This window comes from Sparus aurata, chromosome 7, assembly GCF_900880675.1.
Source record: "Sparus aurata chromosome 7, fSpaAur1.1, whole genome shotgun sequence".
NCBI classification, from domain to species: Eukaryota; Metazoa; Chordata; class Actinopteri; order Spariformes; family Sparidae; genus Sparus; species Sparus aurata.
Window position 1 is genome coordinate 17,389,453 of NC_044193.1, and position 16,734 is coordinate 17,406,186.

At 40.7% G+C, this 16,734-nt stretch overlaps 1 protein-coding gene across 1 annotated transcript; it reads left to right on the top strand.

The window, feature by feature from the left end:
• Positions 1–44: 44 nt before the first annotated feature.
• On the top strand, positions 45–15,707 carry lmbr1l (limb development membrane protein 1-like). The gene is made up of 17 exons (XM_030422832.1): positions 45–288; positions 6,286–6,370; positions 8,149–8,182; positions 8,509–8,648; positions 9,447–9,550; positions 9,654–9,777; positions 9,869–9,937; positions 10,028–10,092; positions 10,218–10,290; positions 10,388–10,474; positions 10,599–10,675; positions 10,782–10,859; positions 11,069–11,142; positions 11,376–11,466; positions 12,164–12,230; positions 13,268–13,429; positions 13,976–15,707. Exons 1-17 carry the CDS (start codon positions 226–228, stop codon positions 14,059–14,061), a joined length of 1,479 nt encoding a protein of 492 aa, XP_030278692.1. The 5' UTR covers positions 45–225; the 3' UTR covers positions 14,062–15,707.
• The last annotated feature ends 1,027 nt before the right edge of the window (positions 15,708–16,734 follow it).

Here is a 16,734-nt window from a genome sequence, read left to right on the forward strand (position 1 = left end):
CCTCCTGCCCCTCCGTGTAGCCCCGCCCCCTGACGACCCCTCCTTGTTGTACATTATTAGAGTGTAGCAGGAGGCTAGCTCCGCTCTGCCGTCTTTCAATCACAGCCGGGCTAGACTGCCAGATACACCCACGGCATTCAGGGGAAGATGCCGAGTGTTTTAACTTTTTAACCATTTCCACCTCTAGCGCTTTTAAGCGTGAGGATACTGTAATGGTTCCGGAGAATGGAAACGGACGACGTGTCGGTTAGAGAGCAACTTTTCCACAACCGTGTCCGGGAGACCATAGTAAGTAATGTTAACAGTTAACGTCGGTTAATATGCAAATGAGGCTTCGACTCTAACGAAACAATCAGCCTGCTGATGAGGACGAGGCAGCCACGTCGTTTAACCAGCAACGCGACTGTTTGGCGTTATTTAGCGGTGGTTCAACCCTCAAATTTAAATTTGGCTAAGTTCCATGTTTTCTCCACTGGAGAACTGTACTTTTAACGTGACTTTGACGTCTATGAATTTCGCTTGCCGTGGCAGCTAGCTAAACTTCTGTGCAGACGTTAATTATGGCAGGATGCAGCTGGTCATCAGGTAGCACGACAGCATCTGGCGCTTTTTCTGTCGAGTTGGTCACGATCTTCTCAAAATTTCCTTCATCTGTTTGTCTTAGTTTGGATCACCCTGCTCCATGTCACTGGATCTCTCTCTTTTTTCTGCAACACCAGAGCCTGTTGAACTTCAGACTTGCCATAAAGATCAGTTCAGTTACAGCAAGGCACATTGATGCAGACCTTTAACCCTTAAAGTACAATCAGATCTCATAGGCAGTTAATTTCCTGCGATTGGAGATGTTGCTGATATCATGTGCTATCATAAGGGGCAGTGTCAAACGCATCTTTTCTGCTGCACATTAAGTGTGTAACTGGATGCCTTATCAATTTGTCCTTGTTTGTTCGACTTTTGATAAGAAAAAAGCTCACATTGTACTTGTTCTGTAAGAGAATGAGCACAAATGCTGCAACTATAGATAAGGGTGTACATTTAGGGCCGTATGGTGTAGTATGAACATTAATGATCCACTACACAAACTGGGTCATTGCCAAGAGGAGGAGAAAAAGAATGGCTGGATAAATGTGATTTTAGCTGAGACAATTAAAGGTGGTTTTGAAACTGACTTGCCACCACACACCAGAATCAATTTCTGGTACCAAAATCAATTTTCTTTAGCATCAGATGAAGTGCCCATATCTATTCGTATTGCTATTGTTTTGTCATTGTCCCTTTCACCTACAGACCCTAATGCTATTAGTCAGCACCCCGTTCTTAAGCCACTGGCTGGCCTCAAGTCTCCAGCTTACCGTCTCCTCTCAGTTCTCCCTGGTCAGCCGCACGTGCATCTCTGGTTATTAATGGCTTTAGGCCAAGCTTATGAATGACCAGCTCATACTGATTATGTGGCAGCATGGTAAACAAAGTTGTGGTATTTCACATGGCAAAGCTTTTGAGAAAGGCTCAACACATTGAAAGACCAGATATATACTGTACATGTAGAAATGATAAAATGACAAGAGTAAGAGATTGATGATTTACGATGTGTTTGAGATTACTTTTCTATCAATACAGAATATAAAGAGGGGAGAGGAAGAGGGGGATGGTTAAACTAACTAGTGTAGTATATGCCAAAAAAGTTAAAAACCAAAAACTGATTATTGAAGAAAATATTTACGAGGCTAAATTTAAGCATCTAATACAATCAAGTACGTATAATATGTCTTCTCTCCCCCCCCCCCAAAAAAAAATTGTGCAAATCAGGTGTATCAAATATTTTGCAGTGCCATCTTTATAATATGCTGTATCTCATTTAACCAAGCATATTTTGAAAGAAGATATTGGTGATAACTGATCTATACGTTGGGGATTAGTGCAGGAAAGGGGAATTAAAAAAGAAAGGGGAACCCCTTGAGCATGTCCTTATTTTTCTTTGCTGCCTCTTCACCAGTGTTATTTGCAACTTATTATCAAAAATTTCCTGATTAGCAGCAGCTATATTGGCAGGAGTGGAGTCAGACAATGCTACTTAATCATAACAATGGTTTGATTATCCACAGAAAATATATTCTTTTCAGGCAGGCACAGCATGTAGGAGCTTGTTGGCTGTCGGCTGTAGTCTTTGCCATGTGTTCAGGTACAGCTTTTTCAGAGACACAGGAGATGTGAGGCAACGCAACAGTCGGCCCTGGATTACAACTAATTATTTGATGTCAGTTCGGTGTGTCAGGGCCTTAACAGCCTGTTCAAAAGAATTTGAAACCATTCAGATATTAAATTATTGTATTCAATTAAGTACATTCTTACAATTTCAGATAGCGATGGCAGATATGGTTATTAGGGGATCCTGCTCCACAGTAACAGGACTTATTTATCTCCAGTGCCAGGCCCTGTGGCCAGAGGAGTGCCTGCAGTAATCTCTTGGATGATAGGAACTCATTTACATTTAGTAGTACTCTGTGTAATATGTTGTTGGAGCAAAAACAAATTGTGAAATTCTTGCTTGACTGGCAGAAAAACAGGCAGTATTTATGTGAAGTGTTGACTTTGTACAGTTTTGAGTCAGAAGCCTCACTACAACACCAGTTGGTGCAAGATTCCTGCAAGTCAACAGTAATTCTTTCCAAATTTTTTAATAGATAATGCTGATGACGCTTTATTAGAAAGGAACAATACCAAGAAGCTCAGAATTCATGCTTTAGCCAAACGTGACCCACCAAGTGTTCTTCAAAGGGATGACTATGCAACATAAGCAACTAATAACTGGCAACATTCAATTGCAGCCAAATGTCTATCTTCTTTTGAGCTGATGCAACATTATAAATCATCTCAGATGAGAGCATCTGGCAAGAGTAACAAGAGTAGATTAAAGAAATTGTCTGCGTGAGATGATGTAGACATTAGAGCCAAGAGAACACACCCACAGCCCAAAGCCTGAGCCCAGAGGGATCAGGAAGGATTCCATCCAGAATCCAACCGCATTAAGATATCCTAAAAAGTTGTTTTAGCAGTCCCATGTTATCTTTAAAATCTAACTTTTAATAGTGCACTGCATAGTGTGTTTATTATGATTCATCCTCTGTAGGCGTTTGACAGAAGGTGAAGAGACATGAATAATCTGTAATCTGAGTGTTTTTTGGAAGAAAAAACAAATGCATTCTGTCATTCATTTTCAGTTCTCAACAGCACTGTTACCTGACTGTATTTATTTGGTAGGTGGTTCTCTGAAATCTTCTTTCAATAAACTATCAAATATTAGATCATGACACATTCCAGCAAAAATGAAACTCTTGCCACAACATACTGTGGTTCTGCTGCCCACCTTCATTTGGATTAGGATGGCTTTGCATGCACCATTTTTAAGTTGTTTCTGGCTGGTGAATAAATCGGGAATGGGGTTTTGCCTAATCTATCCTCTTACTTGTAAACAAAGGCCGGCCAGCTTTGCCTGAACGTGTTTAGCTGAACAAGAGGCTATGAACCCCTGAAATAACACTCAGAGGGAATCCACTTGACGTTTTGCAAGGATGTGCTGTGCCACTGCAACCTTCTGCTCCTTTTGATTTTTTTACAGGAACTACAAGCGTAGGCAAGATGTTAAAACATTTGGGCTTCATTGTTACTTGCTTGAAGCAGTGCAAAGATGTTCAGGTCACACTGTGAATTTTAAATTGCTCTGAAAGAAACTGTGAGCTGTGGGTATTTGTGCTCAACACAAAGACCTCCCTCTGGATGCTGAATACCTTTAAACTCTCTCCTCAGTGGCCTGTTACGTCCTGCCAGCTCTCAACATGACCAATCAGCACGTGTCATTTCCCCACATACATTGACTCTTTCAGTCAATGTATGTGTTGCTATTCTGCCCCAACACCTTTTACTCACCACAATGTCCATCCTCTGTTTCCTGCTTTTCCTTTTGGTGGATTAACTACAGCAAGCTCCTTGCCAAATAGAAGGCCTTATTGAACAATTTGCAGACTGAGCTGATTAGTTATTTACAGTTCAGTCCATTGTTGTTTGTGTGATGCAGCTAGTATCCATGTTAAGTTCCACTTAATCAGTAAAACCCTGTATTTCTCAACAGATTAGGTTTTGTTGCCGTATGTGTGTCACTGTAGGGCATAATGTATTCCTGTTGGTGGAGCATGACTGCAAAATATGTTCAACGTTTTAATTTGCATCTTACTGTATATAATTTGGAGCTTAGCCAAGGAAGTGGTGGTTGTTAAACAGTGTCAGATATCATACAGCAGAAAAAAACAGGTTTCCTATAACAGCAGTTGATCTTGAGCTTGAACTTGTTGAGACTGATCTGCACAGATGCTTGTGTGTTCTTGGATTTTCTTTTAATAGATTTTGGTTTTTTTCTAAAATGGGTCAACATATTGTACCTTCTGGAACCATATAGGAGGAGGGGTGTATGCCCACACCCTAACCCCATTTCTTATTGTTCCATATGTCCCAGTGATCCATTTTAAAACTACTATTGTTGTTTAAAGTACATTTACTGGTATGTACTTCTGTAACTGTCATTGAAACCTGATCCCTAAAACAAACTAATTTCTAGTGTATTTGTTCCTTCACTGAACTCATCATGCCTTTGTTTGCATCCTCTTAAGAAACTTTTTTTTTTACCTGCAAGTACGGCCGTGTTTTCCACCAAAAGTACTCCTTACTTAAATCCCAGCAACTACATTTCAAGAAACCAAAATTTTCCTTCAATCTACGCTATCTGCATTCCCACCATGGTCTTAAGACCCACAAATATTAGGCAAATTAGTCTGCTGACATATAAAGCAATGGCTGGTTTTACACATCATTTTTCAGTCATCAGTCCAACTGTTGTGTACTTTCTGCTGTAACTCGATGTTGATGTGTTGAAGCACAAATTAATGAAGAACAAGCAGATTTGCAACTGCAGATTTTTTTTAAATAGTGCAATTGAAATGTTTAGTACAACAAACCCCTCAAAGTTAATTTGGAAAGTACTACTCCCCAAACAGGGATATTTCAAAGGGTATTATAATGTCCCAAGGACTAATTTTAGACCCTACTCCCAGTGGGTGAAATGCACTGAGTTCCCCCAAAGGTTTGTAGTCACTGGCTAAAGTTCCTGCAGTGGAAACATCTCTTATGTTGACACATTACTGTCATCCTCCAGAGAGCCTCTCTCTTCTTGTGTGTTACTGTTGTCACCTCAGGGACGACTTCTAAATACTGTAAGTCTACCTGCAACTTGGGCTCCCTCTGAGCTGCCATGCAGAGATGCTTTGATCAACAATGCGCTTGCAATGTGGCAGCGGTTAAATGAAAAACATGACATTTATTACAGGCAGTCTTGGTCCACAAGGGTGAATCATGGTGATGTTGGTTACCCTGTGTGTGTTCATTCATCATCACCAGAGCATCATTTGCATATTACCAACGTTAATGCCCCTAAATAACTGATTTCCTGTCAACTTTGTTGGTTTGTTTGTCAGTAGGATTGCATAAAAACTACTGAACAGATTTCCATGAAAGTTGGTTGGAGGATGGTTTTCAGCCCAGAATAGACTACATTAACCTTTTTTGGTGCACCGTGATGAAAAAATATGTATTTAGTTGGCTGGTATCTAATGAATGATTGCAATTTGATGTAGGTCCTGCACTTTGGTGAAATTATGGTTAAGCAGCTTTGGGTGGTTCAAAAAGTTAGAGTGACACAGGGCTAGTGAGTCTTCTCATGTTATGTATGTGATGACTTAAGTGATTCACATCAGTCTTTGCAGTGAAATGTTGACAGCTTTGCTTAGACAACAGATTGCAGAATTAATATAGGTTTAGCCTAAAATTGTCAGTAGATTTAATGTAATGTCAGACTTTACAGACAGTAGGGGGTCTAGCTGTCATTGGTATTAACCCTTCTCTCTCTGACTGACTCCCCCCCCCTTTAATCCGTCCTAGTTTGTCACTGTCACCCATTTTGCTCTTTGTTAGAATAAAGTGATAATCTTCAGACTCCATCTGTCTGGCTTGGCCTTGGCCAAATGGGGAATGGTTTTGGCTATTTGCATTTTTAGCATTATGTAGTTTTGTTCAATTTTTGCTGTTTATCTGCACAAAACAAATCTACGAGGCACAATGTGTTGCTTATCAGTAGTTCTAGACAGAACATGGCTGTGTTTACAAGATAGTACATTTCCTCAAGTAAATTAAATCTCTTTTTTTTTACCCTGTTCTCAAACTTTTCTGTCTTTCCTGCAGATCTGTGTACTCCTGTTTACATGCCTCTACATAGTGTCCTACCTCATACTTACCCACTTCAAGAAGGCTGCCGAGTTTGTCACAGGTGAGCTTTAAAATCACTCTCTGACTGCTCTGTGAGAAGAATTCCATCTCATGGGGAAGTGCCGGGAGGGAAATTGATAGTGTTGACATGCATACTGACAACATCTATGTTATTTTTTTCCCCACAGAGAATGTAGGCCACATTTGTTTAAGAAAGCACACGTGTTGCTAAGACACTACCTTTTTTGTTTTGAATAAATAGTCAAGTTAGCAACAGCATCATGTTTTCGCTTTACTTAAAGTTTCATTGCAAAACTCATTTTGTGAACATTGCGTTCGTGATTTTTTTTTTTATTGCAAGAAACATTCTGCATTGCATGCATCTGCAAATCTATGTGCAGGTATTTTTAGATTTGAATAATAGTAATCTTCTGTTTTTGCTTACATGTCCAATAAATATAGACTTAAGTTTACTCAGTGCCAGGATTGCAGATTTTAACCCAAGGTTCCGGACCGAGGCTGGAGCAATCCAGAGGTGCAGAGAGTGTGTTATGTAACAAATGACCACCTCTCCAGACAGTATCCCTCTAGATCAGGAGGGGGGAGGTGGTGAAGAATGTTGCTAGAAGATAAACAGGGTTGTGGCTTAAAACTCCTCCATTTTAGATGAAAACATGTTAATGGAGATCTTTTTTTCGACAGGCATGTAATGTACAACCAACATAATGAAACTGGCTTAATTTGCCAATGCTCTGAACTACAGGCTTTTGTTTTGAGAGTTGTAACAATGTAGAAATATATGCCTTGGTCAATTGATAAACATCCATTTGCATAAGTGAAAACATGTTTAGTGTGTTTTCTATCATCAAAACTAAGAAATGTTTAAGTTCTGCAGTGTGACTGAGCTGACAGTTGCATAATAAATTCAATAAATGGCTACTATTGAAAGCAGATGTAGGATGTCCGATTAGCTAGGTCTCGCTGCTCTGCTGTGGCTACGTTAGGGTGGAACCTGGTAGATAGCCAGCAACATTTTCTTTGGGGGAAGAAGGAGGAAAACCTGCTTTGCATTAGTCCACTGTCATAAACTTTGTCTGTGTAGCAACAACAGCAGAACAGTTGTGCCCTGAAGCTATATGATGATTGGGCAATACCACTCGACGGAGTTGTTTTTGTCATTGAGGAGCAGAGAACTGGTTTTTGCTCCTCAGGCTTTACCTCATTATTTAACAGCCGTTCCAACATTTGCAAAGGAAAAGTGACAGTATCATGTACAGTGGTGTGCAAAGAAGCATGCAGCAATTAATATAGTTATTCATATAGTTCTTGAGATCTATAACATGATATGATACTTAACAGCTTTCTTTTTGGTTTACAGAATGTTTTTGGCATACAATAACATTTACAGAAGAGTGTCTGTGGTAAACACCCCTTGCTTTTTCCTACTCAGATGTAGTTGAGTTTCTACTACAGCCGTGTTTTCACTTGAACAGAATGTTCCTAACATGGTCACCCCCAACCCACTCCTCACTCTGAGGCCAGGAAGACTTTTGATTTTTTTTTATCCTCGTATGGATTTCTTCTATCACACCTTTCTCCTGTACATCTGTATGTATACAGTGTACACATACTGTCCAATTCGGCTTTTATGACACCAGCAACATAGACCTGCTATCTACATTTCAACACTCTGTCTGATTGCACTCAGAATGACCAGAAAATAAGTCTTCTGTGTCCGTGGAGACTAACTCTGATTTAAATGTGGATATTAAACCAAATAGAAGTCTGAAGCACTTTTGTAATAGATGTAATCCTACTTGTTTGTCTGCTCTGTTTCAGATGATATTGAGGATGCCACTGTCAACAAAATTGCGTAAGTGTAAACCTCTAATGATTAACTGACCACCGGCAATCTGTTCTCACTCACTCTGATTAGTGTCAGTGTGAATGGTTGAGGACATACCTTCAGTCAGCGTGACATGTGTAGTGGCCTGAGGCCAGCTGGCTGTAGATTTATTTCCTTATCCTTTGTGTGCCAATGTGGTTATGTAGTTGTCGGTTTGGATGTCACTCTGGCCTTTGTCCCTACACGCTGGCACTGTAGTACCTTATCCTGGGCCACCCTAGCCTTTCACTTAGGCTGTGCTAAACATAAACACACATGTGACTTCACTGATTGCTTCTCTCTCCTCCTCACAGGCTGTGGTTGTGTACGTTCACGCTGTCTGTTGCAGTGTGTGCTGTGCTCCTCCTCCCAATCTCCATTCTGTCCAACGAGGTGCTGCTCACCTTCCCACAGAGCTACTACATGCAGTGGCTCAATGGATCTCTTATCCACGGTACATAATAATAATATTAATAATAACAATAATAATGATGATGACGATGATGATGATGATGATGATGATAATGATATGGAGTCTTTTTGGATTTTGATACTGAATTCCATTGCTATGATGCTCTGAAGGCTGACAGCACTTTTTCTGAGTGGGATATGCAGTCCACACTAGCTGCACCTCTGGTAGTTCTGTTAGCAGTAGAGTTGAAATTGATGAAACCAGGGGGGTTAGGCACTAAACCATGCATAATCTCATAATTGAAACAGATGATGTATTTGATGAGGTTTACAAGTCAACAACACCAAACGGTTAAACCTGTCAAACAACAGCAGGAATCAGTCTAAAACTGGATCAGTTTTAATGAGGATCACTGGTACTAACCTCTAAATCGATACACTAGAGGCCTGTGTCCAAACAGATCATTATTATGGATGAGTGGCTGTGACCTTGTTGTGAATGTCTTTTACAGAATGCTGCTGATGAAATCCTTTGCTCTATTGAACAAGAATGTTTTTTAAATTGATGAACTAAGATGTAAAGAAAATACTTTTGTAGCCCAGAAGTGAACCAGGCCTGTAATGTTGTTTCACGTGAGAAAGTGTTTATGATAATCTCAGCTTTTCAGTGTTAAATTCCTTTCCTGATTGTTGCACATTCTTGTTTGTCAGCACATGTTTGGCAGGACTATACCTCACAGTGGTTAACAGTGGTATTGCCTTAATGCTTTACTGCAGTTTAACCCTAATGACTGTTTACACTGAAAACTAACATGGAACATTTTTCCTTCTCTCTTGTCAGGGTTGTGGAACCTAGTTTTCCTTTTCTCCAATTTATCCCTGGTCTTCCTCATGCCCTTTGCCTACTTCTTCACGGAGTCAGAGGGGTTTGCAGGGTCAAAAAAGGTACCAGTTTTGGCATTCCCTTACAAAATGGTAACTCAAGACTTTAAAACCATTTTATAAAGACTGGACTGGAAGTTGACAACATCTGTTTGTCTTTGTGTAGGGGGTTATGGCACGTGTGTACGAAGCAGTGGTGCTGCTGTTGCTGCTGGCTCTGCTTGTCCTGGGCATTGTGTGGGTGGCATCAGCCCTCCTCCATGACAACATAGCCAGGAAGAGCCTCTACGGTGAGTCACATGCATTATAGATCCCCAAGTGACAACTGGTTTCACAGTTTCATTAATATGGTTGCTTTAACTCTCCTCTTTTGAATTTCAGACCTGTGGGAGTATTACCTTCCCTACCTGTACTCGGGCATCTCTCTGTTTGGAGTGCTGTTGCTTTTGTGTGAGTGTATCTCAATCATCATGACATGAGCAGCTATAATACTGTGGCGTGTGACACCCCCTCATCATGACCCCTTGTTTCTGTCCACAGTGTGCACTCCCTTTGGATTGTCCCGAATGTTCAGTGTAACTGGCAGCCTGTTGGTCAAACCAAGGGTGAGTTACAGACCAGGAAACCAGAGTCAACCACTTCCCAGACAGTAGCAATTGAATGAATAGTTGTGGCTTGTGACTGTGAAGTATATTTTTCTGAATTGATTGATGCCTCTCATCCCCTTCAGCTGTTGGAAGATGTAGAAGACACTTTGAGCTGCACCACGTTTGAGGAAGACTCGCTCTACAGGAAGCTGAACTGTGAGTGTATCACCATAAACACATTCCTATGCCATTTCTGATGATTCAATTTAAAGCTGACTCTTTGTCTTTTTCATGTGTTGTCATCTGATTGAAGCCGGCAGTACATCATGCTGGGTCAAGCTGAACATGGAGGCAATGAGAAAAGAGTACCAAACAGTTCAGAGCAAGCGCATCGCCCTTGGTAAGATCGATTTGAACTGGCAGCTCCCTGCTGGCTCTCTCTCATTCAGTGTTATCACATTGTATATTCATTTGGTAATGCACACTCATTTATTGTTGTTGCTTTTCTGTTCTTGTTTTCACAGAGATGCGTAGGAAAGCGTCCCCATGGCAGCGAAACTTGGGCTATCCCCTGGCTATGCTTATGCTCCTCGCACTGACGGTACTTGCTGTTTTATTAATACATTCCCACAGGCTGCTTTGACTCTGATTTATTAACACAGGCCGTTGTATAAATTGTTGTATGATTAATGTGCATGTCTCCTCAGATGATGTGTGTGCTGATGGTCTGTTTTAATGTGTTGGAGTTGCTGCTGGATGAAACGGCTATGCCCAGAGGGATGGAGGTAAGGATTTTAGTTGGAAAAACCTCATGCTCCGTGTGCCACAGCCAGTCATCTGTGTTCACTGATGATTGTTATTTTTGTGTGTGTGTGTGTGTGTGTGTGTGTGTGTGTGTGTGTGTGTGTGTGTGTGGTGTGTGTGTGTGTGTGTGTGTGTGTGTGTGTGTGTGTGTGTGTGTGTGTGTGTGTGTGTGTGTGTGTGTGTGTTTTAGGACCCTCACCTTGGGATGGCCTCCTTCTCCATGTTTGGCTCACTAGGCGCTGCAGTCCAAGTAGTCCTTATCCTGTATCCTTTTTTTTTTTTTCAATTCACACGTGTGTGTGTGTGTACAGAGTTTACTTGTCACATCCATTTGGCAGTCACTCATCCACCTACAGACTTATTGATATTTGACCAGGATGTGATGTTGACTCACACTGTGGCACTTATGTATTAAACTGTTGCTTTGTGGTATTGCCTACCATCTATGTGAGTATATTAGTTTTCTCTCCAGTGTTGTCCTTAAAATTAAATTTCAGCTATCTGATGGTGTCCTCAGTGGTGGGCTTCTACAGCTCCCCTCTCTTCACTAGCCTCATGCCTCGTGCACAGGACACCAACCTGACACAGGTATGTGAAAGCCAACATGTATATCTGACAGTGGGGTACTATTCATTTACTTTCATAAATGACAAAGAAGAGTTGCAAATCATCATGTTTAAAGTGAAACTCTCGCCAAAAAGCAACCAAGGCTTTATTTGTGATTGAATTTGTGACTCGTACGCTAGCATTAAAAACGCTATTTTTAAAACACTAAGAAGGCTCGACACAACATGAAACTTTGCTCGTAGTATCACCAGGGTCTCTACACATGAACACGAGCATTGAGAACATTGTTTGTGTACACAGAGTTTACTAAAACGAAGGTTTTTGAGCAACTCAAGTTAGTAGCTGTGTCACACTCAGGGATTGACACATTTTGTCTCTGCCATGACGGTGGCGATTTTAATGCTAGCGTACAAGTGCCCCTGCACTCGATTGAAAAATAGCTTGCCCAAAAACGAAACTACGGTAAATCTTAAAAGTGCCTCTTTCGTCATAATTATGCTTTTACATGAAGGTTTGACTCATATTCAATCACAAATAAAGCCTTGGTTGCTTTTTGGCGAAAGTTTCACTTTAACAGGCTGGTTCTAGCATATGTTGACCTTTTTTGCTCGAAAATGACTGAAAAGAAAAATTGATTATGTAAATAGTTTCTTTTGATTAAATAAATAAGTGCACCCCTACTTCCTCTAGTAACCTCTGTATTTCTGTTTCATTTCAGATCATTGCAAACTGCGTGTCGCTGCTCATCCTGAGCTCAGCACTGCCAGTCTTTTCACGCACACTTGGTAAGGACAACATGAAGTCAAACAAAAGAACTTCAGAGGAAGTGAAACCAATTCAGAGGAACAGATTTTAATCTGTGCCTTGATTTGCATCATTGTCCCACAATGCAATGCACAAATGGAAGTAGAAAACCATTTACAGCTGTTAAGATTATAAGACTGAATGGCTGGGAGACAGTTCAAAGAAAATCATGGAAAAAAGAACAAATATTCTAATCAACGTGACCTTATTATTGAACTAGTACACAGTTACAGTAAAACAGCTTATATTCTGCTTTCTCATTTATGGTACACCATACATGACGTAACACATACAACATTGCAAAATAACAGGATAACGGTAAATAATTGTAGGATGGTTTTGGACAATTTTTTTCCTTTATTTAGTAATGCAGTATTGTAGCACAATGTAGTACAACATTGCAGTACAAATATGAATGTATTGAGTATAATGTAAAATGCCATATATCAAATAACATTGCAGTGGATTATTAAGTGATTAAATCTGTGAGAAGCTGTCAGCCCTTTCTCTTGGAAGCGACATAGATTTCTTGTATAGGATCTGCAAAAAAAACGTCACTTTGATTACTGGTATATAACACATAATGTGTGCTATATACCCTTTAATGGCACACATTTAACTTGTCAAAGCGGGAAAAAGCACATGTTGAATTTACAACATTGCTGGTTGCTGCATTCTATTAAAGTGAACTAGTTCCAGGGCTCTGGTGTTGTGTATGTTCTCTGACAGGGCTGACACTTCATAGAATGGAGCCATCTTTAACGTAATTTGTCTCATGTGTGCTTTTCCTGCTCTGACATGTCAAAATATCTGCCCTGAAAAAGGTCTATTAGTATGAGAATGGTGACAAAGGCTCTGGTATGTAGTGTGAAGAGGCGATGAATCAACATTTTGCTTGTAGTTTTAAAGATCCCCACAAGAGGGCGATTGTACACTGTGAATGCTGCAGGTGAGTTCTGGTTTGGGCCATTCATTCACAAGTTAAACATGTTCTTCTGTTTCTGTTCCATCCTGTCAGGGATCACCCGCTTTGATCTTCTGGGAGACTATGGTCGATATAACTGGCTTGGGAACTTCTACATTGTCTTCCTGTACAACATGATGTTTGCTGGTCTCACCTCTGCCTCCCTGATCAAGACAGTCACCTGGGCAGTGCAGAGAGAGCTCATCCGTGCATTTGGTCAGTCTACTTTCATTTCTGTTTCATGAAACAAAACAGGAGTACTTGTATGCATATATTTTTGTTGTGGTGTGCTGAAATTCATTGCACTTTGGGTAGCTGTGTCATAAGTTCTCCCACCTTTGGCCCCGTTTCCCTATGGGCTGGTCTCTCTTCCTCAGATAGAAAGAATACAATTCTTTCAGGAAAGTGTAAAGGGACAAGAGGAGAGTTGGGTCCCCTTGGGGACCTTCAGGCACACCGCCCTAGACCCCTCGTAGCACACACGCCCTCCACCCCTCCACCCAACACAAACAAGCCCTCAGAGCATGGACACGCCAAACACACACATGCACGCAATCCCCTTCCTCACAGTACAGATAGCATCTCTGCACCATGGCAGCTCTCCTGCACTCTCCCATTGACTCCCAACTCACTTTTGTTCTGTGACTAATAGACTTTCATTTCACCTAAATCACTATTTTTCTTAGCTTTGCTAGTTTAGTGCTCCACCTTCTGATTGTGTGTGACGTAATGGTCCTTTTTCTTTCTTTCTTTTTTGTTCAGGTCTCCACAGACTGCCTTTAACTGTGTCGCGCTCCACCATCCCCTTCAGACTCCTGCTGGCTAGTGGACTGTCCAAAATCCAGTGACTTTTCCTCCTCGCCACCTTTAAGACACAGTCACTTCAAATGTGCACCTATTGGATTAAAGCGTTTGCAATTTAATTCCATTGCCAGTTGGTGCATTGGTTTGGGCACTCCATGTGAAGAGACTGGAGAAGATGAGTCTTTTTGAAGCTCGGCTTGAAGTTGTGTTGAATGACCAGCATATCATGGTCCAATTTTTGTTCAGTTATTTGACTGCAAGGGGTTAGCTGAGTCATAGTTACAACTGGAATGATGGGAAAAGGGATTTAAGCCATAGTGGACAATGACCGGGTGCCCTCCCCCTACAAAACCCGATGAAAAGAGGATCCACTCGCTCTGTTGACACATGTGAAAGTCAGCAGAGTTATTTTGAAATATCACATTGTAAGTGTGACATAATTTCCTCTTCCTGTTCCAGGTCGATTGAGTGCTCTTTATTTCTTCGTGGCTCCCCCACACTTTCCTCTCTTAGGTTGTATCACTATTTTAAGATTGGGAATTTTACTTCCATGTGTTTGGTGGTTCAGTCTGCACCAGTGTTATGTTCATTAATGAGAGGAAGTTGGGAGAAAAGAGGACACAGAGTACCTTGTCTGTCTATGGATCTGTAGGTTACACAGGGAATATGAGAGTGAGGTCATTGTCTCAGTTTTAAAGCTCTTTTACAAAGAATTAAGAGCATTTTCTGCGGCAATTTCTCTTTGAGCAGGGTTTTTACTTCTGTAGATGACAGTTAGCTTACCGAGTCTAAAGATTACTCATTGATTTATAAAACAATAGACTAAAAGATAGCTTTATGTCTTATGCAGACATTTGAATGCCATGTGACACTCACTTGGAGGAACTTCTGCCTTTGACCAATCAAACTGTGAATTATTAAGACTTTGTGTGGGGAAGTGCAATATTTTGTGAGCAAAAGCACACTTTTTAACTTTACCAAATGTAACTTCTAAGTTTCTCGTAACTTTCTTTTAATTTTCTGTGAAGTATTTGTTATTTCATCTCATTCCTCTTTGTTGGATGTTGGGTGAATGTTTAGAATAGTTTCAGAATGTTTTTAAAAAGCGAACGTGACTGTCAATCCATGCAATCCTTACCGGTTTCAGGTTATTCTTTATTTTAAAAATCAATTTCTATCATGTCTTATCAGCTGTATCTCATCATGGTGATCTTGTGTCACCGTTTGCCTTTGCTGCTGTATCAGCAGGTTATTTTAGTTTGCCCAGCAGGGGGCAGTGTCTCTCAAACCCAACACCAGCCTCTGTGTTGCGTGACACCCTCTCTCTGGTTAGATATTATATGTATTATATAACGAGCACTCTGAGGTTTACTCATTTCACTTTTTCTGGGAATTTTATTTTGGTTTTGGGAACACAAATTTTATTATGTACTGTTTTTGTCATTATTTATGGGCATTTTGGGATCTATATTTCACATGTCAGGTCATTACTCTTAGGATTTTTAACAGTTGTTAAAAATGTTGAATGTGATGCAGTTGAGACAAAAAAAATCTTTAGAGTTGGTCTCAAAGATAAAAAATAGTGTTTCTTGTTTACCTTTGAAATGCTCTGATTCAGGTTTTTCTAAACTGAATTTTTAACCATTGTTTGATGAGAAGAAAGCAATAAAAAATCATCCTGTGTTTTTAACTTCTTGGTCTTCTTCTGGATGCACATCAAGGTGACTTTGACTTTAAACTCTTTCTTTGATGCTTGTTTCATTTAATGAAATGTAACTACATCGTGACTGATCTGATGTAGCCTGTGGTCGGTGGGTGTGTGTGGCTGGTGAGGGCGTCTGTCCTCTACGTCCCTTCCACCCTTTTGTTGCACTTCTTTAATCAGCAGCAGAAGAAAGCCATATTTTGGCCTGTCTGTCAGCGGTGTCCAGCCACGACGCCACTACAGCCGTAGCCCACGCTTTCCCCTCTCCGATGCAACTGCCAGATAAAAACCCTGCAAATCAGGAGGAGAAGCGACATTTACTCACATTCACTCCTTCACGTCCGCCCACCCACTGCCTTTCTTCCATCCCTTTTCCTTGCCTATTGTTCATTTCCTCACCTCATCCTTTTTTTTTCTGAAGTCAGTTCAAGAAAATCCCGGCTCTGATTAATTTCTCCCTCTTGATTTTTGTTTGCATTCTTGTTTTGTTTCGTTGGATGCTTTAATTAAGCTTATTTGGTTTAGGGTTTGTTTTGCACTGCGTTTCCTTTGCCGAAAGGAAATGAACTCAAATGTCGCCGCAACATTACTTGCACATCTGGAGACTGGTCCCCCTCTGAGGAAGTGACACATAAGTCAGATATAAGGTGTGCGAGAGATAACTTGGCATTATTTGTGTCTTAAAAGAAAGAAGAGTTTTGTTCAATATGATTAATGTTTTAACACTGGTGCTGGGATTCAGAGGGCTAAAAACTATCCCAGTCATTACATGCTATAATCCTTGGGACATGCTATAATCCTTGGGACATGACTTGGAGGCAAATTTAGGAGAAAGCATAGACTTTGCACAATGATGCTGAAGCCTCTATAGAAAAAAGGATTTCTGTCGGAGCCGATTTGAGTCATACCCCATGTAAAGAAATGCTAAAACTGCTGCTAAAAGTCTGTCTGAACCCCACTGTACAACACACAGTATGTTAAAGGGACTTTTTAAAAAGGGCACCTCACTCCA

Bases quoted from the DNA above. Each gene is read 5' to 3' on its own strand.
- lmbr1l (XM_030422832.1), top strand. From the start codon at position 226: ATGGAAACGGACGACGTGTCGGTTAGAGAGCAACTTTTCCACAACCGT. The intron at 9,778-9,868 runs GTGAGTCACATG...TTTGAATTTCAG, and splicing joins AGCCAGGAAGAGCCTCTACG to ACCTGTGGGAGTATTACCTT. The intron at 9,938-10,027 runs GTGAGTGTATCT...TTCTGTCCACAG, and splicing joins TGGAGTGCTGTTGCTTTTGT to TGTGCACTCCCTTTGGATTG.